General features: G+C 48.6%; 1 protein-coding gene across 4 annotated transcripts in view; it reads left to right on the top strand.

Annotated features, from left to right (window-relative positions):
- Positions 1-26,472, top strand: part of IPO11 (importin 11) — a 220,166-nt gene that overhangs the window by 171,986 nt on the left and 21,708 nt on the right. For all 4 annotated transcript variants that reach the window (XM_074995524.1, XM_074995526.1, XM_074995525.1 and 1 more), the window contains exon 28: positions 18,236-18,331. In XM_074995524.1, coding sequence (XP_074851625.1) covers positions 18,236-18,331 — 96 coding nt within the window. The remainder of the gene's footprint in view (positions 1-18,235; positions 18,332-26,472) is intronic.

The following is a 26,472-nucleotide window of genomic DNA, read 5'->3' as shown; positions in this document are numbered from 1 at the left end:
GGCGCCCACCCTGCAGAGGAGGGGCAAGGCCAGAGCTAAAACCCGGCACCTTAGTCCATCTCCAGGCAGGGCTGCGCTGCCCTTATCACCCAGCCCCCTCCTGAGATACACACGCCGCACTTCCGGGCTGCAGCTCCACCGGCTTATTTCGGGCCTCCCTCTCCATTCCTCCAACCACCTTTGCCTTGGCTCAGGCCACCTTCACCATTTTTGGGCATGGATCCCCTTGAGTACTATCACAAACCAGCTTCACCACTGTCAATGTCGTCGCGGAGATCCCGCTCTCCCAGATGAGACGGGTACACTCCCCGATCGTGGTCCAGGTCTCCATCACCGGGCCCTTGCCCATGTTGCTGTGGTCGTCCTCATCATGTTGAACACAGACACCTCAGGTCTAGATCCAGGGGTAGGTCCTCTCTGACTACTCATCAATACTCCCGTGTATGCTCTTGCTCTGGGACGGGAGCGCAGTTGTCCCGGGGGGAATTAGGTCCAGAATCCCAAGATTTCCCTTCACAGCCCACCAGGGAGCAAGTATACCACCGAACTCGGGAGCCAGAGGATTTGGGGGAGGCTTTCCCTAGCGGTTCCTCCTCATCCTCCCCAGATGAGGCCATGGCCGCCGGGGATGTCACCCCTCCGGATTACCTTAAACAATTCCAGGAGCTGTTCAAAAGAGTAGCATTCACGCAGGACATTCAAATAGCAGAGGTGCAGGAGAAGCAACATAAACTCCTGAAAAATTTGAGACCCCCGGCTTCATCTAAAATTGCTATCCCGCTGGACCAAGCCATTAGGGAGTCAGCCACTAACATATGGCAGATGCCAGCCTCTGTTCCGCCTACGAACAAGAGAGCGGATAAGAAGTACTTCGTCCCAACCAAGGGCATTGAGTTCCTCTTTAGTCACCCACAACCCAATTCTTTGGTGGTCGAATCGTCCCAGGAGAGGTCGAAAACATCTCAGTACAAATCAGGGGGGTCGGATAAAGATGCTAAGAAACTAGAGCTGTTCGGCAGGAAGGTCTACTCCTCCTCTACCCTATTACTGAGAGTGGCAAATTACGCGGCACATCTATCAAACCATAACTTTGACAATTACTCTAGACTCACTCCTCTCATGGATTCACTCCCGGAGGACAAGAAGCCAGTGTTAAAGGCGATTGTCCAAGAAGGCTACGCAGTGTCGCGGATGGGAGTCCAGATTGCCCTGGACGTGGCGGACACAGCGGCACGTTCAACAGCAGCAGCAGTGGTAATGCGTAGGGAATCCTGGCTCCAGACGTCCGGTATCCCCAGAGACCTACAGGCGAAGATCGTGGATCTTCCCTTCGATAAGCAAAAGCTGTTTGCGGACTCAACCGACTCGGTCCTCCACTCCAGCAAAGACTCAAGGGCCACACTTAAGACCTTGGGTATGTATACTCCCCCATGCAAGAAAAAGTTCTATCCTCAGGAAAGTGGCTATGCTTACCAACCACAGTGCGCTCAATATCAGCGAGGCTATGACCAAGGGCGCCATCAACAGCAGCAGCAGTACAGGGCCCCCAGATGACGCTCTCAACAAAGCCGTACACCCTCGGGACAAGCCCAGAGACAGCAAGTTTGACGGTTATGTCGAGGGCTGCACTATCAACACCATCGCTCAATGCCATTCTCATCTCATGTTCCATCATCGCCTCAAACCGTTCCCCTCCCAATGGCAAAAGATCACCACAGACAAATGGGTGCTAGAAATTATAGCCACGGGTTACGTGATCCCCTTCCAGTCACTTCCATCGACGAAACCTCCCACCCAGCCTCATCTCAGGGACGCTGCCCACGAGGCGAGGCTGAAGCAGGAGGTAGATCACCTCATGTTCATAGGGGCGGTGGAAAGAGTGCCGGAACAATTCCAAGGGAAAGGTTTTTACTCACGCTACTTCCTAACAGAGAAGAAAACAGGAGGCTGGAGGCCGATTTTGGATCTACGGGGCCTCAACCATTACTTGCGCAAGCAGCGCTTTTGGATGATCACAGTTGCCTCCATACTTATGGCACTGGATGACGGAGACTGGTTTGCAGCCCTCGACTTACAAGACGCTTACTTTCATATAACAATCCACCCAGCACACAGATGCTTTCTCCGCTTCACGGTCGGCGGGGAACGTTTCCAGTACAAGGTTCTTCCGTTCACCTATCCTCGGCACCCAGAGTCTTTACCAAAACCCTGGCAGTGGTATCAGCCTACAGGGGGTGTTCATTTTTCTATATCTGGACGACTGCCTACTGAAAGGGGCCTCAAAGGCAGAGGTCCTACACATGATACGCGTCACCGCGAGCACATTTACTTCGCTGGGCCTAGTTATCAACCTCGCAAAGTCAAAGACCGAACCCACGCAAGATATAGAGTTCATAGGGGTACGCAAAACTCTATCGCAGCAAGAGTGTGCCTGCCTGACACCCGCTTCCGCGCCATCAACTCCCTGGTTCAAGTCATGACGTATAGCCCCGCGGTGCCGGTCCTAACATGCCTGCAACTGTTGGGGCACATGGCGACAGCAACGTTTGTGGTACAGAATACCAGGTTACACATGCGAAGCCTGCAACATTGGCTGGCGAGTGTTTACAAACCGGCATCCCACACTGTCCACAGGGTAGTGTCGCCCACGACGAAAGTGCGCAGATCCCTAGCATGGTGGGGAAATCCCAAGAATCTGCTAGTGGGGTACTCTTCCACCAACCACAAATTTCTATTTTTCTTACTACCGATGCCTCCCACATAGAATGGGAACCGCACATTGGCAGCAAGGTGACGCAAGGGCTATGGTCCCCTGCGGAACAGACACTGCACATAAACATACTGGAGCTCAGAGTGGTGTTCAATGCGTGCAGACATTTTCGGAAATACCTACACGGCAAAGTAGTCGGGATCAATACCAACAATACCTCCACTATGTTTTACATCAATCGACAAGGAGGGGCACGATCCCGTGCGCTATGCGCGGAAGCAGTCTGATTGTGGAACTGGTGCTTCGCCAACAACATAACGTTGAAAGCCTCGTACTTGCCGGGTGCCCACAACGTGAAGGCAGATCAGCTGAGCAGGCGCTTCGCACTCACGGACGAATGGCAGATCTGCTCCGACCTGCTACGGTGCATATTTCGTACATGGGGGTTTCCCCAAGTCAATTTGTTTGCCACCCAGTACAACAAGAAGTGTCCCCAGTACTGCTCCAGAGCAGGAAGAGGGCAGGGGTCCCTGGGGGACGCATTCATGATTTCATGGAAGGGCCCTCTACTCTACACGTTTCCCCCCACAACCTTATCCACAAGGTTCTGCAGAAAGCCAGAAGGGAGAGAACTCGCATGATACTCATAGTTCCAGCTTGGGATCAACAACAATGGTTTCCCTTTCTTCTGCACACGTCGGATCGTCCACCACTCCCCCTACTGGTGGCGCCGGACTTACTCACGCAGGCTCAGGGGTCCATAGTGCACCCGCACCCTCAGGGACTATGCCTACAAGCATGGTTAATCCATGGCTCAGCGCCTTAGAGAGCACGTGTACGGAGGGAGTACGACAAGTCTTGGAGTGTAGCCGAAGGGCCTCCACCAGGAGGACTTACGAACAGAAATGGACACGCTTTACAGCCTGGTGTTCCGCCAAACAGTTAGCTCCCCTCGACGTTCCCATAACCGTAATACTAGAATACCTATTGGACCTCAAATGAGACGGGCTTTCTCTATCCTCGATAAAGGTCCACCTCGCTGCTATATCAGCTTTTCGGCATATAGAGGAAGGGCCCACCGTTTTCGCCCACCCTGTCGTCACAAGGTTCTTGAAGGGGCTGGTAAACCTGTACCCCCCTCGAAAACTGCTACCGCCGTCATGGAGTTTGGACTTGGTGCTCAGCACGCTATCGGGACCACCCTTCGAACCCTTAGCCATGGTACCCCTCTGACTCCTTACGATGAAAACAACCTTCCTTCTTACGATTACGTCAGCCCTCAGGGTGAGCGAGCTCGCAGCAGTGATGGCAGTGCTGCCCTGCACAGTATTCTCAAAGGAGGCGGTAACCTTACGGTTACACCCAGCCTTCGTTCCAAAAGTTTCCTCGGAGTTCCATCTTAACGAACCAATAGTTTTACCCTTGTTTTACCTGAAGCCTCACAGCTCCAGCAAGGAGGTGCGCCTACATCTCCTAGATGTGAGAAGGGCGTTGGCCTTCCACATAGACAGAACTAAGTCCTTCCGCAAAACGTACAGGCTTCTGGTGTCTCTCGCTCCCAGGTCAAAAGGGGAAGGCCTCTCTTCCCAGAGAATTTCGAAGCACATTGTATCCTGTATAAAAATGTGCTACGAGCTTCGAAAGACCCCTTTGCTGGCTCCGCCTAGGACTCACTCCACCAGGGCGGTGGCGGCATCAACAGCCTTCTTCAAGGGAATTGTGTTAAAAGACATCTGTAGAGGGGCGAGCTGGTCATCCTACGACACCTTCGCCAAGGATTATGCCCTACATCGGGTATTCGAGGAGGATACCCGTCTGTCGATAGCAGTCCTCTCAGGGGCAAGCTGCACATAAATCGATTACCCACCTCCTTACTTGGGTTACTGCTGGGTAGTCACCTATTGTGGAGCACCCACGGGGACCACTCGAAGAAGAAAGAGAAATTACTCACCTGTAGTAATGATGGTTCTTCAAGATGTGTCCCCGTGGGTGCTCCACCACCCGCCCATCCTCCCTGCTTCGGATCTCTGTCTGGTGTTTTTCAGGAGCATCCGAGGCGGTTGGTCAAGGAACTGGCGGGGACCGGATCGCGCACGTGGCCGGGGGCGCGCAAGGGAGCGGCGCGCATCAGTGCATGCGCGATCCAATAGAAACTGCCAGAAGAATTCCCATCTGTGGCGCCGGGCGAGCCCGACACCTATTGTGGAACACCCACAGGGACACATCTCGAAGAACCATCGTTACTACAGGTGAGTAACTTCTCTTTTAGCCTCCATCATTTTATACATATAGTTGAGATTGTCTTCCAATATGCATTACTTTGCATTTATCAACATTGAATTTCATCTGCCATTTTATTGCCCAGTCACCTAGTTTTGTGGGATCGTTTTGAAGCTCTTCACAGTCTTCTTTGAACTTAATTATCTTGAGCAACTTTGTATCAGCTACAAATTTTGCCACTTCAATTTTTACCCCTTTCCCCAGATTGTTTATGAATACATTGAATAGGAGTGGTCCCAGTAGAGACCCCTAAGGGACACCACTAGCTACCTTTCTCCATTCTCAAAACTATTCCTCTTTTGTTTCCTATCTTTTAACCAGTTATCAGTCCATTAGATGACCTTCCCTCTTATCCAATGACAGGTTACTTTGCTTATGAGACTTTCATGTGAGGGACCTTGTCAAAAGCTTTCTGGAAATCTATGTACACTGGATCCACCTTGTCCACATGCTTGCTCCCTGCATTCTTGTAAATTTGCAAAGCATGATTTCCTTTACAGAAACCATATTGATTCTTTACCAACAAACTATGTACGTCTAAAGCTATATCTACACTAGAGAGTTTTGTCAACAAAACTGGCATTTTGTTGACAAAACTCATGGAGTGTCCACACTACATATGCGTTCTGTTGGCAATAAACTGGCAGAATTTTGCAGTTTTGTCAACAGCTTTCTGCCTCTCCCTGACAAGGTAGAACACCTTTGTCAACAGAACACAATTGTGGATGCTTGTTGGGGTGGGGTAAGGGGTAAGTCCTCCGTGGCTCTGATCAGCTGGCTAGGGGTGCCCTGTACACCACAATCACAGCTCCATGCCTCCAGCCATTCTTAAAGGCACAGGGAACCCCAGAAACCTTGTGGCAGGAAGCTGAGAATGCGCAAACAGCAGAGCTACATCCCACTCACTGCAACGCCCTTTTAGCCACTTCCTACACCTGATCCCGTGCTGATGGCCACAAGCCACCTACCCTGTCACCCCCCGGGGCCTTCCAGTGAGCTGCAGGCGGGCTCACGGGAGTTTCAGGGCACCAAACGATGGATCTGTCATGGACCGGCTCAGCAATCAAGGACCTGATTAGCCTCTGGGTTGAGGACGAGACATTATTGGACTCCTCCACAGAGGCAAATTGCCCTTTTGTATGCCTTTGGTCTGGGGCCAACTCACCTGGATGATGGAGCAAGTTGGGGGAAAGGTCAAAGAATTTAGACAGGGGTACACCCAGGTCTGTGACACATGCTGGAAGTCCAGGCACAGGACTAGCCACCTGCCCCTACTTTGACTATCTGCGTCAGCTCCTGATGGGTGAAGCCGGCTCCCCCACCACAGCTGTGGACGCAGCTGAGTAGGTCCCTCCACTGCTGCCACAGGAGGAGCAGTTTGGGATTCTGCCGAAGCCAGACTCGGACCCCAAGTCAAGTGAGGGCATTCTGGTGATTGCCCTGGACTCAGGCCCCTTCAGCCAGGCCATGTCCAAGGTGCCCTGGACCTGTCTGAGCGACCCTCTAGTAAGTACCCCTCATGTCACACACCTTAGGGCATGTGGCAAGGCTCATCGGTCCGGCTCAGGCAGGACCTCACACTGTCGGCCCAGAACATGCAATCATGTGCAAAGCAGCATGTCTCACCCAAGCCCAGCAGGCAGCCTCCAGGCATGCTGGGAGTGCCCTGGGGAAGGTCACTGGGAGCCACAAGAAAAGCTTTCTGCAGCCGATCCTGATGGGTCTGGTGGACTGGAGCGGCACCCTGCTGTTCAGACCAGTAGTTGGCGTCCACCCCCCCACCCCAGGAGGAAGGCCTCCCCCTTCCCTTCCACAAAGGGAGGGCACAAGAGAGACCTCTACTTGGGGGATGTTGTGCTCCCCTACCATAAGCTGAGCAAGGGGGCACCTAAAACGTGCCTTGAGGCAGCCAAAGGCACACTTGACCTAGTTCCATGCCTGGTTTAGGTGGGTGTTAAACAGGTCCTGGGTTGCATCCAGGTGCCCAGTGTATGGCCCCATGAGCCAGGACATGAGGGGTAAGCAGCATCCCCCACCATGCCTAACAGCATGTCCACATCCCCAGTCACAAGCTCCTGGCAGGGGGCCTAGGTTCCTGCTTCCATTCTCCAACATAGGCCAGAGTTGTGGAGTACCCGCACATTCTGTGCCCAGCTTAGCCAGCCAACATACATGTCCAGGAACCATCCCTGGTGGTCAACCAGGACCTGCAGCACAATGAAGTGGTATCCTTTGCTGTTGATGTATCGTGCCACTATGTGGTCTGGGGCCTGGATGGGAATGTGGGTCCTGTTGATTGCCCCAAAGCAGTTAGGGAACCCCGTGGCAGTGAAGCCAGCCATGATCACATCCAGGTCTGCGATGCAGACGACTTTCCAGAGCAGGAGAGAGTTGATGGTCATCATGACCTGCAAAGGGAGGAAATCAAACACGTGAGGGACTGAAGGAGGAAGTCCCCGGGCCCCAGTGGGCTTCCCTCTCCCCTCCCATCCCACTTCCATCCCATGAGCTCTCCAGACATCCCCCTACCCGAGAGGCCACCTCCCTCCCCAGCAGCAGGTCTGTGTGAGGGAAGGATGGCACAATCTCCTGGAGATGGAGCTTCCCCCCTCCCCAGCTCCAGCCCTTGTACCCCTGGCCCTGATCCCCAATGGTCCTCCTTGGGTGAGACCCCCCCGCTCCCCTCCTCATGCAGGGCCTTCAGCCTGAGAGTGCATTACCTGCGTGATGATGGCCCTAATGGTGGACTTCCCCACACCAAACTGTCCAGAGTGGTGAGCTTCCAGAGGGCAATGGTGACCCACTCCTCCAGGGAGATGGCAAGCCACCACTGTGTGTCCTGTCAGTAGAGGGCAGGGCAAGACAAGCACTGAACTCCAGAAAGGTGTTCTGCATTTGTAAATTCTGGAGCCACTGCTGGTCATCCCACTGCCCCATGATCAGCCAGTCCCACCAGCTGGCACTGGTTGTGTACCTGCACATCTGCCTGATCACCAGAGGGGATGAGCACAGGTGGGGTCCTGGGGGGCATGCTCCTCAATCTTGGTCTCAGGTGCATCCCCCACTGAGGAGGTTAAGGACACTTGTGATCAGGGAGAGCAACATCTCAAACAGCTGAGTGAGTTCAGTGCAAGCTCTGGGGCTGCTCTGGCCCCATGGCTATCTGGAAAGCACAGAGTCTCTCATAGAAAGCTTGGGAGCTCAGCAGTAGCTATGCAGTCCCTTAATGAGGTAGGCAAATCTTAGCATGGTCGGGGGGAGGGGGGAGGGGCAGGTTAAGAGTGTGCCTGGCTGGGGCTCCCAGAAGGGCTTACCAGCCATGTGACCCTCTGTGACAGTGTTATATGGCCCATTATGTAAAGAGTGGCTGAACAGTCTGGCTGCTCTCTGTTGACAGAGTGGATCAACAGAGCAATCCACTTTGCTGTGTGGACTTGATCTGTCAACAGAAGTTTTGTTAGAAAATCTCTTCCAACTGTAACTTCTGTCCACATATCAATATAGTGTAGATGTAGGCTATGTGTCTGACAATTTTGTTCTTTGCTATAATTTCAGGCAATTTGCCCAGTACTGAAGTTAGACTTACTGACCTGTAATTGCCAGGATCAGCTCTGGAGCCCTTTTTTAAAAATTAGTGTCATATTAGCTGCCATTAGCAGTCATTTGGTGCAGAAGCTGACTTAAATAAGTGACAAACCACAATAAGTAGTTCTTCAATTTTACATTTGAGTTCTTTCAGAACTCTTGAATGAATGTCGTGTGGTCTAATTATTGCTTATTACTGTCTAGTTTATCAGTTTGTTTCAAAATCTCCTTTAATGACTCCTCAGTCTGGGACAATTCCTCATATTTGTCATTTAAAAGGAATGTCTCAGATTTGGGAATCTCTCTCACATCCTCAACCATGAAGAGCAATGCAAAGAATTCTTCTGGTTTCTCTGTGCTTTTGTTGTTGGTATTGTAGATACCAAAACTCAAACTGTGGTCCAAGAGTAATAGAGAGGAAGCTGTGCTAGTCTATACGCTATACAAACAAAAAGCAGTCAAGTAGCACTTTAAAGACTAGCAAAATGGTTTATTAGGTGAGCTTTCGTGGGACAGACCCACTTCTTCAGACCATAGCCAGACCAGAACAGACTCAATATTTAAGGCACAGAGAACCAAAAACAGTAAGCAAGGAGGACAAATCAGAAAAAGACAATCAAGGTGAGCAAATCAGAGAGTGGAGGGGTGGGGGAGAAGGTCAAGAATTAGATTGAGCCAAGTATGCAGACAACCCCCTATAGTGACTCAGAAAGTTCCCATCACGATTTAAATCATGTGTTAATGTGCCAAATTTGAATATAAAAGCCAGCTCGGCCATTTCCCTTTCCAAAATGGTGCGATAATTCCTTTTCAGTAACACACATACCTTTAGGTCATTGACAGAGTGCCCCATTCCATTAAAATGTTGACTAACTGGTTTGTGGATCTGGAGCGTTTTGATGTCTGTTTTGTGCCCACTGACCCTTTGTCTAAGGGAGTTAGAAGTCTGTCCAATATACAAAGCATCTGGGCATTGTTGGCACATGATGGCATATATGGTGTTAGTACAGGAGCATGAGAAAGTGCCCGTGATTCTGTGAGTAACCTGGTTAGGTCCAGTGATGGTATTTCCAGAGAAGATAGGTGGACAAAGCTGGAAGCAGGCTTTGTTGCAGGGAAAGGTTCCAGGACTGGTATTCCTGGGGTATAGACTGTGGCTGTTAGTGAGGATCCTCGTGAGGTTGGGAGGTTGACTGTAGGAGAGAACAGGCATGTCACCCAGGGCCTTCTGGAGTGTAGCATCCTGATTAAGGATAGGTTGTAGGTCTTTAATAATTCGTTGCAGTGGTCTGAGCTGGGGGCTGTAGGTGATGACCAGTGGTCTGTTCTTGGCTTTTTTGGGCCGATCTTGGAGTAGCTGGTCTCTGGGTATGCGTCTGGCCCTGTCAATTTGTTTTTTTTTTTTTTACTTCTCCTGGTGGGTAATTCAGGTTTATGAATATTTGGTAAAGTTCTTGTAATTTTTGGTCTCTGTCAGTTGGATCAGAGCAAATGCGATTGTACCTAAGAGCTTGACTGTAAACAATGGATCTAGTCACGTGTGCAGGATGGAAACTAGAAGGGTGTAGATAAGTATAGCGATCAGTATGGTACATGTGCCAACAATGCCCAGATGCTTTGTATGTTGGACAGACTTCTAACTCCCTTCGGCAAAGGGTCAGTGGGCACAAAACAGACATCAAAACACTCCAGATCCACAAACCAGTTAGTCAACATTTGAATGGAATGGGGCATTCTGTCAATGACCTAAAGGTATGTGTGTTACTGAAGAAGAATTATCGCACCGTTCTGGAAAGAGAAGCAGCCGAGCTGGCTTTTATATTCAAATTCGGCACATTAACACATGGTTTAAATCGTGATGGGAACTTTCTGAGTCACTATAGGGGGTTGTCTGCATACTTGGCTCAGTCTAATTCTTGACCTTCCCCCCCCACACTCTCTGATTTGCTCACCTTGATTATCTGTTTCTGATTTGTCCTCCTTGCTTACTGTTTTTGGTTCTCTGTGCCTTAAATATTGAGTCTGTTCTGGTCTGGCTATGGTCTGAAGAAGTGGGTCTGTCCCACGAAAGCTCACCTAATAAACTATTTTGCTCGTCTTTAAAGTGCTACTTGACTGTTTTTTTTATTGTGGTCCAAGAGTCATGCATCTTGAGACCAATAGAAAATGAATGTCAGATAACTTGTGATTCTGATAGTGTCATAGGCTCAAAAGGTATAGTTTGTACCTCCTGAAATGTCAGAGCTATTCAACTGTAGGAAATTTAATGAAACCAGCATTTTATATTCTTTGCATGCTTGGGCCATGTGCCATACCTGCTGTACAGTGTTTTGTATTTTCCCGGGTTTTGTGTCCTTTTGTGTACAGTTAGGCTATTGCAGCAGTTCTCAAACTTTGGTTTGGAACCCCAAAGCTGGTAGCATCCCTATTTTAATGGGGTCATCAGGGTAAGCTTTAGATGTCTCAGGCTCCAGGTCTGAAGCCAAATCCATAGGCTCAAGCTCAGGGCTAAAACTGAAATCCAAGCCCCATCACCAGGAGCCAAATTCCAACAATATCAATCCTTGGTGGTGAGGCTCAGGCTTCTTGCTAGGGGCTGAAGTCATTGGTCTGGGGTGACAGGGATCAGGCAGGATCAGGCTTCATTCCTTCCTTTTGGGGTCTTGTAGTAGTAATTGCTGTCAGAAGGTTGTGGTTCAATGAAATTTGAGAACCCTTGGGCTGTTCTGTTCTCCATAGTGAAGTATTTGATAACTGGTGTTGATATTTGGTGTTAAAAGTTTTAATGTTCACAAGTTATAAGTTCATTTCCTAGAGGAAATTTTCTGGAGATGAGTGAAAGATAGTGCAAATACTTTGATATTGAGATGACTATTTAATGATAATTCCAATAAAGTAATATCAGAGCAGGATTTTAAAATACATTTCATTTATTCACAATAATACTTTGAAAACAAAGACGAGAAATAATCTAGTGCTAGATGCAGTATCTATTTTTCCTACATATGTACTGTATTTTTTTTCTTTTTTGTATGAAAAAAGAACATTTTCAAATAACTAAGTAATTAGAAAGCTGCCTTTCATCATCTTTTATAAGCAGTTCTTATCCTAAATATGAAAGTAAAATTAGAACCTGACAAGAATTTAAAAAAATAAAACTTCAATTTAAAATATATATTAGAGATAATTTTACCACTATTTAAATACAGTTTTAGTTTATAAGGTAGACTATTTAAAAGATAGTGGATAAGACTGAGGTATGCCAGTGCTGATTTCCGTTAAACGGCTTAGAAATTCGTTACATGGAACACATTCACTTGATTGTCACAGACTACAACAGCTAGTCAAATCTTTGGATTTCCTAAAAATATAGTTTCTTTTCCTTAAAACAGGGGTTGGAATTTTAATGTTGGCCATCTCTTCATTATAATAGTCCTACCATGAGCTCCAAAGAGCAGACCCCTTCCTCAAATTTAGGTAAGTGGGCTTTATCAGCATGTAAGATTTTACCAACAGAACGCTCACTGTAGTATCTTGAGCTAAATACAGTCATAGGCATCCTTCAGCCTACGTAGACTATGGATCACGCCCTTCATAACTCCCTTTAAGATCGTCATTTGCGGCGTTGACTGTAACTGTGGAGGCCCACACGAGAGTGACAGTCCTTGCTACATCTGCTGCATATGTAGTGCGTGTCTGGCAGGTCCCTGCTGTCCTTTCTGCGGGCTCGCTTCTCCTCTGCCAGGTGTCTGGTCTTCATCTCGCCTTTCTGAAGGCCCTTGTGTAGTTCCTGCTTCCAGCTGCTGAGGTCGTCTGCCAGCTCTTCCCAACCATCTGGGTCAATGTCTACCTCCTTGAAGTCTTTCTTACAGACGTCTTTGTAGCGCAACTGGGGGCGTCCGGGAGGTCTTTTTCCAGAGGCTAGCTTGCCGTACAGGATGTCTTTTGGGATTCTTCCATCATTCATCCTGTGGACATGGCCAAGCCAGCGGAGCTGCCGCTGCCTGAGGAGGGTATGCATGGTTGGAATTCCAGCTTGCTCGAGGACAGCATTGTTGGGCACTCTGTCCTTCCATGATATCCCAAGAATGCACCTGAGGCAGTGCAAGTGGAAGACATTCAGCCTCTTTTCCTAGCGGGCGTACAAGGTCTAAGACTCACTGCAGTAGAGGAGGGTGCTGAGGATGCAGGCTCTGTAGACTTGCGTTTTGGTGTGTGTGTACAGCTTGTTGTTATTCCACACTCTCTTGCTAAGTCTGAACAGAGTTATGGCTGCTTTTCCGATCCTCCTGTTCAGCTCATTCTGCAGCGACAGGGTGTCAGTGATGGTGGACCCGAGGTAAACAAACTCGTGGACGACCTCTAGCGTGTAGTTGTCAATGCTGATTGATGGAGGTTCAGCAACATCCTGACCAAGTATGTTTATCTTCTCTAGGCTGATGGTAAGCCCGAAGTCCTTGCATGTTTTGGAGAACTGATCCAGCAGTTTTTGAAGCTGGCCTTTTCTGTGTGTCACTACAGCAGCGTCGTTTGCGAACAGCATGTCTCTAATGAGCACTTCCTGCACCATAGACTTAGCCTTAAGCCTTGCAAGATTAAACAGTTTCCCATCAGATCTTGTGTGCAAAAAGATGCCCTCTGTTGAGGATCCAAAGGCATGGTTCAGGAGGAGTGCGAAGAAGATCCCGAACAATGTCGGAGCAAGGACGTATCTTTGTTTGACGCCACTCCTGTTGCTGAAGGAATCCGATGATGTGCTGTCATATTGGATGGTTCCTCTTGTGTCTTCGTGGAAAGACTGGATCATCTTGAGTAGCCATGGTGGACAGCCTATCTTGTGGAGCAATTTAAACAGTCCATCCCTACTGACTGAGTCAAAAGCCTTGGTCAGGTCAATGAAGGCGACATAGAGTGGCTTCCTCTGCTCCCTGCATTTCTCCTGCAGCTGCCTCAGGGAGAAGATAAATACAGTGGAATCATAGAAACACAGAGCCAGAAGGGACCTCAAGAGGCCATCAAGTCTGACTTACATGATTTCGACTTATGCATTTCTTGCAATAACGTTAATCGAAATCGTGAGCAGCAGGGAGCCAGGAACCAAGCAGCAGCCTGGTTCCTGGCTCCCAGCCACTTGAAACTGACTAGGGCAGCAGTGCTGATCAGTTTCCGGGCTCCCATAAGTGGAGGGGAGCAGGAGCAAGGCTGCCACCTGGTTCCTAGCTCCCTGCCACTCATGGGAGCAGGGAGCCAGCCGCAGACAGGACCAGGGGACCAAAGGCAGCAGGGCCCCGCCCCTCCCCTCCCCTGTCCTGACTTGTATGAAAGGCAAGGCATCAAGAGGCACAGGTTGATATTTATCTTCTTGCAGTGAGTTCAGCACACTGTTTTTATGCACAATAAACAGGAGTGCCTGAGTTGTGATTTCAGAAATAAATTGTACCACATACCATTTAATCGGTTAAGGAGACCTGAAGTTAACAATAAAATAATGGTTGAAAGTTGTAGAATGGGCTTAATGTATGAGTATTTCTGAAAACCTCCTAGAAGTGAATTTAATCCCACTGTCCTAATCCAGGATAGCTCTGCATCAAACTTCTTGTACCCTGAGCAACGCTTACACTTTATCTCAAGTTCTCCCATTTAATCGCACCTGTTCCCGAGCATCATTATAGTCCTTGGAAATAAGGCTGCTTCTACACTCACGGGGGCATGGTAATGAGGCAATTTGAAGCAGGCTAATGGGGCTCTGATATTCATATTCAGTGCTTAATTAGGATAATGGACATCATGCAAATTTCCAAGTGTAGCTGTCGAAATGCAGACTGGTGCTGTAGATGGGGGCAGCTTCGAAATAAGTGCCCCACTTCAACATTCTCTTACTCCCATAAAGAATGGCGAAGTGGTGTGCTTATTTCAAAGCTGCCCACATCTAAACTGCCAGTCTGCATTTCAGGCTTCACTTTGAAATTTGCATGGCTGCTGTTATGCTAATGAGGTGCTGAATATGCATGTCAGTGCCTCATTAGCCTGCCTCAAACTGCCTCGTTAACAGTGAGTGTAGAAGCAGCCTCAGTAAATTAACAGATGAAGCTGAATGTGAGCAAGGTAGAGATTATGCTTGCGGATAGAGTAAAAGTATCATGAAGAGTTTGGTCTGTGGATGCAATCTCCTTTGGTTGAAGGTGTACATCTGCAATTGGACAATAAGCAGATATGTTAAAAGCATGAGTGGATTCTTCACTAATACTAAGCTCTTGCCCAGCAGTCTTTGCAAGTATAATGGTTAACTTAGAGATAGTGTCACATCCTTGTGAATGATGCCTTGGCCTCATTTATTCATACCTTTCCACCCTTCAGTATACCTGACTGCGAAGCCTTCAATATTTAGGAAACTCCAATTAGTATAAAACCCGGGGACAAGTCTCAGAACAGAGGGCTATTGCAAACCCATCATATCTGTCCTCCTCTCCATACACATGCTTTTCCTGACATTTTAATTAAGTTCAAGCTATTCATCCTTACCTTAAGGGCACTTAATGGCTGAGGCCCAGATTAGCTAAAGGATCCACTATGACTTCATGATAAAGATCACGATTGTGAACTTGGCTCTTCTGACATGATGGAACTTTCTGTAAGAAGAGTAGAGCTTTCCTAGGGGCTGGCCCAAGACTTTTGAACGCAGGAAATCAGGCGCATCACATATCTCACCACCTTCCACTCTGAAAGCCAGGTGTATTTTTTTGTCCTTGCCTTTTCTAATATAAATGAATAGCATAGTGTGAGTGTGTGTAAAGTGCAGGAATATTTTTTAAAAAGCCACTGTAAAACACTCTACTGCACACAGTCTCCACCGGGAGGAGGGATGAAAGAGCAAACACACACTGATGTTACTTACATTGCTCATTGTATTATTGTTTATAAGAGCATTCTAGTGCCTTCATGAGACTAAAAAGCACTGCAGTATATGGATCAGATGAAAATTGTTTCCAAAGTATTATGTGTTCCCAATTCATTTTGAAGCTATAAAAGGGTGAAATAAAACAGGAGGTTCAAACAGTGGAGTGACTGCCATCTACCTATTATAGTGAGTACGACAAGACTTTTTTCTAGATGTATACAGAACTTAAGTCTTGTTTCCCTTAACTGCTCCATTCAAACTAAAGCTTTAAAAATAAAACTTTTAGTAAGGACTCTTCAGTATAGCAGACAGAGACATAAAAAGATCCAATGACTGGATGCTGAAGCTACATAAATTCAGACTAGATTTAAGGCACAGTTTTTTAAAAGTGATGGTAATTAACCCTTAGAACATATTGAATTCTCCATTACTTGAAGTCTTTAAATGAGAAGTGGATGATGCTCTAAAAGATGTGCTAGGTGGAATTCATGTCATGTTTTGCACAGTAGCTCAAAACTAGCTCATATTGGTCCTTTCTTGCCTTAATGTGAAAACAGCCTGCTGCTGGTAGGTTATATCAAGATTTTTGTTGAATTTCTCACATGAGAGTTTGATTTAAAAATTAAATATATGTAATTTTGTTAAGAGAGAGAGAATTTTGGGGTAACCACATTACTATATTTAAATAAAGACACTCAGTGTTGTTATGCCTCTGTTTTCACAGCAAATTTTATAAATTGTTGGAGAAAGATTGTTCTTAATTTCTGAGGCTAGGACAAGTTAGCAATGGATTGCAAGGGTGGCTTGGGTTGGGTATTAGGAAAATGTTTCTATCTGGCCGAGTGATTAAGCCCTGGAATAAATTGCCCAGGTTGTTTCCAGAATCTCCATCACTGTACATTTTTTAAGTGAAGGTTAGGCAAACACATGTCAAGAATGGTCCAGATAATATTTAATCCTTCCTTAAGATCAATGAACTTCACTAGAAGACCTCTCAAGGTCCCTTACAGTTCCATGATTCTGTGCAATATGTGACTGCTGTTAGAATCTATGCTTGATAGAATCACTCCCAATGTCACTTATTTCCTTATTCTTAATATGTTTTAGGTGTAGTCTTTTTTAAAAAGAATGAAATACATTCTCCTTATAAACCCTTTTATGTGCTTGGAAAAGTTATGTCGCAGGTCAGTCTTCTCTTCTCCAGACTGAAGGGGCCCAGTGTTCTCAGTTTTCCCTCATCGGCATAGTAGATCTTTAATCCATTTTTGTTGTTCTACTCTGCACTTTATCCAGTTTGTCGACATCTTTCCTGACAGGTGACACCCAGAACTGGACGCTAGTCAAGTTGAGGCCTAGTCAATGTGTCATAGAGCAGAATAATTTACTCCTCGTGTCCTGCTTAAAAAATTCCTGCTAATACATTGCAGAACGCTGTTTGCATTTTCTGCAACAGTGTTATACTATTGACTCATATTTAGCCTGTGATCTACTATAATGCCTAGATCCTTTTCTGCAGTACATGTTCAGCCTCTGAAATCCAGGACTCTGTGGTCTGTTGCTGGATCAAAGAGCCTCAGTGGCCAGGAGTGGGTGCCAGCTGTGAGTCCCGTGGCTGGTAGTCCTGCCTGGGGCTGGGCAGCTGCAGCCTGGGCGAGAAGCTGGCAGGGGCCAGGAAGCTAGTGGGGGCAGTCTGCAGTGACCAGGAAGCCAGTGGGGGTGGCTTGTGGCAGCAGGGAGGTCTCCAGGGGCTGTGGGTGGGCTGGAATAGGCCACCAGCACAGCTGGGTAGCCAAGTCAGGCCAGTGGCGCAGCTGGGGAGCAAGAGCTGCACGCACAGCCAGGGCTGGACCAGCACAGATGAGGAGCCATGGTGGAGAAGCGGAGCCAGAGGCCGGCCAGGGAGTGGGAGCTGGGATCAGGGGGCCAGGATCTGGGTAGCTGTGGGGCCAGGAGAAGGAACCTCACCAGGGTCTGGAAGCCAGAGGCTGGGGGGCCCCAGGGCTGGCAGCCAGGAACAGGATGCATCCCAAGCAAAGCATTGGAGCAAGACCAGTGGACATCAGGGATTACTGATCTCCCCTGCTCAGGCAAAACCAATTGTCCAGGTCCACTCAGCTTCCAAAGGTACCAGACCAGGCAGATACAACCTTTACTCCTTCCTATGTGGTCATTCCCCATTTTTGTGTATGTGCATTGATTAATTCCTTCCTAACTGGAAGGAATTTGCATTCTTTCTTATTGAAATTCATCCTGTTTACTTCAGACCATTTCTCCAGGTTGTCTAGATGATTTTGAGTTTTAATGTTGTCCTCCAAATTTAAAGATTAATTGCACTCATATAGTAATGATAAATGTTTCCCTCATGTAAATTATTTCAATTATTGTCCAGTTTTGCAACTGTCTACAGTGTTGTAAGGCATAAGTTATTTGTAGGCCTGTAGTACAGTTTCATTCTGCTAAAGGAAAACAAAAGAAAACTGTACATTTCTAGGTAATTTGCCTCTTAAATATTCTTCATCACTTGTTTTGCATGGTGGCAAGTATCAGAGGAATAGCCGTCTTAGTCTGTATCCGCAACAACAACAAGTCCTGTGGCACCTTATAGACTAATAGATTCTGTTAAATCTGTTAGTCTATAAGGTGCCACAGGATTTCTCGTTGTTTTTGTTTTGCATCTGCTTCTTATAGGTGTACCTGATGGTTACCAAGCAAATTTCCTGTTTAGATAATCCAGCTAAATCATTTTCCTGTTTTTTTTCCAGCATTATCCAAGACAAATTCTGTGGCATCATTAATATCTCTGTGGAAGGGCTGCATGATGTTATGACTGAAGATCCTGAAACAAGAACATACAAAGAGTAAGCAGAAAATCTAATTAACGTGCATGTTCTGAATAGTTCTAGCAGTTAAATGTTTGCATGCATGCATGTTCTCTTTCTCTCTGGGAAATCTGCTTTTGGGACTTCAGATATTTGTTCTGAAGTCGTTTTGACAATAGTAGTGGTTTTTCTATGTGGTTTCATGGGAGTATTCAAACATAACAAAAGTATTGTAATTTTGTAAGAAGCTTGCAGTGGGGGTAGACTAAATTAGACTTTGACTAATGCGTTTACAAATTGATTTTACAAATTGTGTGTATGTGAGAGTGCAAGAGAGAGAGAATATCCACACAGATCTATTTGTTGTGATTTGTAGGACTATGCAGTGGGTAAATGTATGAGGTAATATCTAATTTGGTCTCTTAATGAATGGCTTTTCATAAGTTGTGTGTGGACTTACACCCCTTTGTATATACTGAAGAGCATTTGTTTTTTAAATTATATGTACTTTATTCAGACTTTCTCTTAAAGTGGTATCAATGAAGCCATCCATCTTTCCAACTCATGCTCAAAGCAACAAAATTTGCCTGTTGAGTCCGCATAGTATAAACTGACATACAAATGGCCTTGAATTATTGCTTAAAGTGAAGTGATTTATTAAGCAAATTATTGCTTAAAGTGAAATGTGTTTTTGCAAGATATCCTATTTGCAGCATTTGGGGAGAAAATTGAGAGTGTGTGAACTTTTGTACAGAACTTGCATTACTGGAGAGACTGGAAGCCCATTCTACAAGAGTAGCCCTTCCTCCATAGCTTGTCTATATCAGGGCTATGGACAGGGGGGTGGAGGAAGTGTAAAAGATGTAGCTGCCCTGGGGCCCAGTAATTTAAAAGGACCTAGGGCTCCCAGCCACTGCTTGTGTGACAGCACCCGTGGCCAGAGCCTCGGATCCTTTAAATTGCCACCGGGGACCCAAGAATCTCAGGCTGGACAGTGCCAAAGGGCTGGCTGTGGTAGGTTAGACACCAGCCCCAACCCTTCTGCCCAAGGCACCACCCCTTCCTGAGGCCCAAAGCCAGTCCCCTCCCCCTTTGCCAAGGGGCCCGACAAAATTTTGTCGGCAGCTGTGGTCAACATAATAATATCTGTATCTTAGATATAAAAGTCTTTAGATGGTCTTCATCCCTCTTCATGGGAATTGGTGTGTGCTAATTTTCTATCGGATGAAGCAAATTTCTTGAGCGAGAGGGGCACATTACTTACCAGGAACTAGAGCAGTGAAAATATATTGTTGCTACAGATCCACATTGACCCATCCTCTTTCTTCCTTACTCTGCAGCTAGTTTAAACAAAGTGGAAAAATGAATATTTATGTGGCAGGTCCTGGGTCTTGGATCTGCCAAGGACACCATTTATGGGGTCTGGGGAGCCAGTAGCCCCGCTGCCCCGAAGTTTGAAACTCTGGATTTCATACTTGAGATCTGCTTAAAGTGCATTCCCTAGCTCCAGAGACAGCTCTTACCTGCACCAGACTGTGCTGGTTACATCTTTGCCTTTGGGGCAGGGAGTTTGTTTATAAACAGAGGGAGGCAGAGTAATTAAGACAACAAAAGGCTTGTCCAGTCTCAGCTTCCATACAGGAGAGATTAACAAGACTGGGACTTCTCAGCTTGAAAAATAAATGATCAGATGGTGGAGGGGTATGTTTAGGTGTCTAGAAAATCATAAATTTTGTGGGAAAATAGAATAAGGAAATATTTATTCCTTAACTAACATAACATGAGAAGCTGTGTGTGATGGGGGGTGGAGGGAAGACAGGGAGGGCAGATAGGGTTGCCCCCACCCCTTGGTTTATACTGAGCATGCTCAGTAATAGTGCTGAAGCTGCTGTCCTCTGTCTGCCCCCCCAACATGGCATTCACAGACTGGCCCTCTCCTCACCATAGTCTGAAATGGTACTCCTGTCCACAGATGCAGGTACATACTTGTGTTTAAAATATATTAGAATGTTGTAGGTTTGCAAGGGCAGTGTGCATCCTACAGAGCGTCTCTGCAGAAGCAATGTTTCTTCTTCGAGTGTCCCTGTGGGTGCTCCACAATAGGTGTCAGGCTCGCCCAGCGCCTCAGATCGGAAATCTTCCAGCAGTTTCTCCTGGATCACGCATGTGCCGGTGCGCGCCGCCCCCCTGCACGCCCCCGGCCGAGTGCGAGATCCGGTCCCTGCCAGTTCCTTCTCAACTGCCATCGGCTGCAGACGGAATCTACTCAGGCTAAAGCCAGAGTCAGATTAAATAGTGGTTTTTTTCTACGTGTCATTTGTTGTTTTTGGTTATTTAAAAAAAAAGAGAGAGAAAGCAAAGACAAAGAGAATATCAGCAAAAAAAAGAAAAAGAGAGGAGCGGAGAAGAGGCGAGCAGACGTGAAGGCCATTTAGGCTGCCCGCTGCCCCGCAGGCCGGTGATCACTATGTGGGGTGGAAAGGCACGGATTAAGTGCTAAGTACCCTATTAACAGTAAAGACTCACCGCAATGGCCTCTTCAGGTTTTAAAAAGCGTGAGTCATGCCGTGAAGCTATGCCGGCCTCTGTGGGGCATAGCAAATGCATCCGATGCCTGGGCGAATCACAGGCTACCCAGAAGTGTTCTCACTGTGCTAAGCTCACAGCCAGGGCCAGGAAGGACAGAGTGATGAGGTGTAAAATGCTCTTGTTGATAAGGCTCTCCAGCCGGACTTGCTGGAGAAGCCTCACCCAGAAGGGCCCTCTGGGTTGCATAAGAGGAGGGCAGTTTTCTCTGACCCCTCGATGCAGAAGCGGAGGAAACTCTCCCTGGCTCGATCCTTGCCGGCGTTTGCAGCGAGCAGGACGAGCGGAGCACACAGCCCCCAGCCGCGTACTCAGGCAAGCTGCAGCGCACGTGGCAGAGGCTGAGCCGCCGGTTATACAACAGCCGGCACGCGCGGCGCCTAGAGCATCAGCGAGGCAAGCGCCGGACCCGGTGGCACCGCCACAGGTAGCACCAGCCCCCGCGGCACCAATGGTGCAGGGGCGCCAGGCACGGAGCCTGCAGGCACCAGAGGGGGATACCCACGTGGCACCACAGCTGACGGTGCCAAGCGCAGCGCTGACAGCGGGGCCGAGATCCCCAGCGTGGAAGGGGGCGGTGCCGGCCCCGCAGGGGAGGGGCAAGGCAAAATCAAAAGCCCGGCACCGCAGTCCATCTCTGGACAGGGCTGCGCTGCTGTTAGCACCAAGCCCTCCCCCTGTGATACACATGCCGCACCGAAGGCCTGTGTCTCCACTGGCCCATCCAGAACCTCCTTCTCCGTTCCTCCAACCAATGTCACCATGGCTTGGGCCACCTTCACCATTTCTGGGATTGGATCCCCTGGAGTACTATCACAAGCCAGTTTCACCTCTATCTGTGTTGTCGCGGAGGTCTCGCTCTCCCAGACATCGGGGGTACACACCCCGTGAGTGGTCTAGGTCTCCATCCCCGGACCTTTGCCCATGCTGCCATGGTCATCCTTATCATGCTGGACACAGACACCACAGGCCTACACCCACGGGCAGGTCCCCCCTGGCCGCTCAGTACCCCCATGGGCACTCCCGATCGGGGACGGAAACACAGTTGTCTCAAGGGGAGTTAATTTTAGAACCCCGAGACTTTCCTTCACAATCCTCCAGCGAGCAAGTGTATCATCGACCGCAGGAGCCCGAGGGTTCGAGGGAGGTTTACCCTAGTGGTTCCTCCTCATCCTCCCCAGATGAGGCCATGGCCCCCGGGGATGTCTCTCCCCCGGATGACCTTAAACAGTTTCAGGAGCTGTCTAAAAGGGTGGCTTTCACGCAAGGCATTCAAATGGCAGAGGTGCAGGAGAAACATCACAAACTCCTGGAAAATTTGAGACCCCCGGCTTCGTCCAAAATTGCTATTCCGCTGGACGAAGCCATTCTGAAGTCAGCCATTACTATATGGCAGACTCCGGCCTCTGTTCTGCCTACGAACAAGAGAGCAGATAAGAAGTACTTCGTCCCGGCAAAGGGCATGGAGTTCCTCTTCAGTTACCCACAACCAAATTCTTTGGTGGTTGAGTCGTCCCAGCAGAGGTCAAAGGCTTCTCAGTACAAATTGGGGGGATCGGACAAAGATGCTAAGAAGCTAGAGCTGTTTGGCAGGAAGGTATACTCCTCTTCTACTCTGCTATTGAGAATGGCAAATTATGGGCACACCTAGCAAACCATAATTTTGATAATTACTCCAGACTTACTCCCCTCATGGATTCACTTCCGGAAGACAAAAAGCCGGTGTTAAAGGCGATTATTCAAGAGGGCTACGCAGCATCGCGGACGGGAGTCCAGATTGCCCTGGACGTGGTGGACACGGCAGCACGTTCAACGGCTACAGCAGTGGTCATGCGTAGAGAATCCTGGCCCCAGACGTCGGGTATCCCGAGGGACCTACAGGCGAAGATCGTGGACCTTCCCTTTGATACATAAAAGCTGTTTGCAGACTCAACCAACTCGGTCCCTCACTCCAGTAAGGACTCGAGTGCTACACTTAGAACCTTGGGCATTTATATTCCCCCATACAGGAGGGAAAAATTTTATCCTCAGCAAAGACGCTACGCTTACAACCACAGCGTGCTCAATATCAACGGGGCTACGGCCAAGGGCGCTATCAACAGCAGCAACAGTACAGAACTCCTAGGCGACGTTCTCAACAAAGCCGTACGCCCTCAGGTCAGGCCCAAAGGCAACAAGTTTGAAGGGTATGTCAGGGGCTGCACTATCAATACCCTCGCTCAGTGCCACTCTCATCTCATGTTCCATCATCGCCTCAGACCGTTCCACTCCCAATGGCAAAAGATCACCACAGACAAATGGGTGCTGGAGATCATAGCCACGGGTTACGCGATGCCCTTCCAGTCACTTCCACCGACGAAGCCTCCCACCAGGCCTCACCTCAGGGGCGCTGCCACGAGGCGAGGCTCAAGCAGAAGGTGACCCATCTTATGTTCATAGGGGAGCTGGAAAGAGTGCCGGAATAATTCCAGGGGAATGTTTTTATTCATGCTACTTCCTACCAGAGAAGAAAACAGGAGACTGGAGGCCCATCTTAGATCTTCGGGGCCTCAACCGTTACTTGCGCAAGCAACGTTTTCGGATGATCACAGTTGCCTTGATACTCACAGCACTGGACGATGGAGACTGGGTTGCAGCACTCAACTTACAAGATGCTTACTTTCATATAACGATCCACCCGGCACACAGGCGCTTCCTCCGCTTCACGGTCGGCCAGGAGCGCTTCCAGCAGTGTTCTTCCATTCGGCCTCTCCTCAGCCCCCAGAGTCTTTACCAAAACCCTAGCAGTGGTGTCAGCCTACCTGCACAGGCAGGGGGTGTTTATTTTTCCCATATCTGGGCGACTGCCTGCTAAAAGGGGCCTCGAAGGCAGAGGTCTCACGCATGATATGCGTCACAGCAGACACGTTTTTCTTCACTGGGCCTAGTCATCAACCTCGCAAAGTCAAAGTCCGAACCCACACAACATATAGAGTTCATAGGGGCACGCATAAACTCTATCACAGCAAGGGTGTACCTACCCGACGCCCGCTTCTGCGCCATCAGTTCACTGGTGCAAGTCATCACATACAGCCTCACGGTGCCGGTCTTAACGTGCTTACAGCTGCTGGGCCACATGGCGACAGTGACGTTTGTGGTACAGAATGCCAGGTTGCACACGTGAAGCCTGCAGCACTGGCTGGCGAGCGTTTACAAGTCGGCATCCCGCACTGTCCACAGGGTGGTGTCGCCCACAACAGAGGTGTGCAGATCCCTGGCGTGGTGGGAAAACCCCGAGAATCTGCTAGTGGGGGTGCCTTTTTCACCAACCACAAATTTCTATTTTTTCTTACTACCAACGCCTCCCACATAGGATGGGGAGCGCACATCGGCGACAAGGTAACGCAAGGACTGTGGTCCCCTGTGGAACAGACACTGCACATAACCATGCTGGAGCTCAGAGCAGTGTTCAACGCCTGCAAACATTTTCGAGATTACCTACATGGCAAAGTAGTCGGGATTCAATACCGACAATACCTCCACCATGTTTTACATCAGTTGACAAGGAGGAGCACGATCCCGTGCCCTATGTGCGGAAGCAGTCCAATTGTAGAATTGGTGCATCGCCAACAACATAACGTTTAAAGCCTCGTACTTGCCGGGTGCTCACACCGTGAAAGCAGATCAGCTGAGCAGGCGCTTCGCAATCACGCACGAATGGCAGATCCGCTCCGATCTGCTACGGCGCATTTTTCGTACATGGGGGTTTCCCCAGATCGATCTGTTTGCCACAAGGTCTTGCACAAAGCCAGAAGGGAGAGTAGTAGTAGTAGTAGGCATCCTTCAGTCTGCACAGACCATGGATCGCGCCCTTTAAAGTTTCAATTTAAGACTTCATTTACAGCGTCTATTGTGACTATAAAGACCCACACGAGAGTGACAGTCCTTGCTGCATCCCTTGCAGATGTAGTGGGTGTCTGGCAAGTCCTTATTGTGCTTTCTGTGCGCTCGCTTCTCCTCTGCTAGCTGTCTGATCTTCAACTCGCCCTTCTGAAGGCCCTCGTGTAACCCCTGCCTCCATCTGCCGCGGTCATCTGCTAGTTCTTCCCAGTTGTGCAGCTCAATGTCTACCTCTCTGAGGTCTCTCTTGCAGACATCTTTGTAGCGCAACTGGGGCGTCCGGGGGGGGTCTTTTGCCAGAGGCTAGCTCACCATACATGATGTCTTTTGTAATCCTTCCATCGTTCATCCTGTGGACATGGCCAAGCCAGCGGAGTCGACGCTGCCTGAGGAGGGTGTGCATGGTTGGGATTCCAGCTTGCTCGAGGACGGCGGTGTTGGTAACTCTGTCCTTCCATCATATTCCAAGGATGCGCCTGAGGCAGCGCAAGTGGAAGACGTTCAGCCTCTTTTCCTGGCAGGCATACAGGGTCCAAGTCTCGCTGCCATAAAGGAGGGTGCTGAGGATGCAGGCTCTGTAGACTTGCATTTTGGTGTGAGTGTACAGCTTGTTGTTATTCCACACTCTCTTGCTGAGTCTGGACAGAGTTGTGGCCACTTTTCCGATCCTCCTATTTAGCTCAGTGTCCAACGACAGGGTGTCAGTGATGGTGGACCTGAGGTAAACGTACTCGTGGACAGCCTCTAACGTATAGTTGTCAATGCTGATTGATGGGGATTCAGCAACATCTTGACCAAGTACATTTGTCTTCTTTAGGCTGATGGTAAGCCCTAAGTCCTTGCACGCTTTTGAGAACCGATCCAGCAGTTTTTGAAGCTGGTCTTCTGTGTGAGACACTACAGCAGCATCGTCTGCGAACAGCATGTCTCTGATGAGGACTTCTCGCACCTTAGTCTTAGCTCTCAGCCTTGCAAGGTTAAACAGTTTCCCATCAGATCTTGTGTGCAGCAAGATGCCCTCTGTTGAAGATCCAAAGGCATGCTTCAGGAGGAGTGCGAAGAAGATCCCGAACAATGTCGGAGCAAGCACGTATCCTTGTTTGACGCCGCTCCTGATTCTGAAAGCATCCGATAATGCCCCGTCATATTGGATGGTTCCTCTCATGTTTTCGTGGAACGACTGGATCATCTTGAGTAACCATGGAGGACAGCCTATCTTGTGGAGCAGTTTGAACAGACCATCCCTGCTGACCAAGTCAAAGGCCGTGGTCAGGTCGATGAAGGCTATGTAGAGTGGCTTTCTCTGCTCCCTGCACTTCTCCTGCAGCTGCCTTAGAGAGAAGACCATGTCAACGGTAGACCTCTCTGCACGGAATCCGCAGTGCGATTCGGGGTACACCCTCTCAGCAATCTTCTGGAGTCTGCCAAGGATGACGCGAGCGAACAGTTTACCAGTGACGCTTAGGAGGGAGATTCCACGGTAGTTGTTGCAGTCGCTTCTGTCTCCTTTGTTCTTATACAACGTCACAATGTTAGCGTCATGCATATCCTGTGGAACCTCACCCTCTTTCCAGCACAGGCACAGCAGCTCATGCAGGGGTTCCAGGAGTGTGTCCGTGGCACATTTGATTACCTCTGGTGGTATACCATCCTTACCAGGGGCCTTTCCTGCTGCAATGCTGTCGATGGCTGCCTTCAGTTCATCCACAGTCGGT

This window comes from Carettochelys insculpta, chromosome 5, assembly GCF_033958435.1.
Source record: "Carettochelys insculpta isolate YL-2023 chromosome 5, ASM3395843v1, whole genome shotgun sequence".
Classification (NCBI taxonomy): Eukaryota; Metazoa; Chordata; order Testudines; family Carettochelyidae; genus Carettochelys; species Carettochelys insculpta.
The sequence above is the reverse complement of the archived record's forward strand: the minus strand, read 5'-3'. Positions and strand labels throughout refer to the sequence as shown.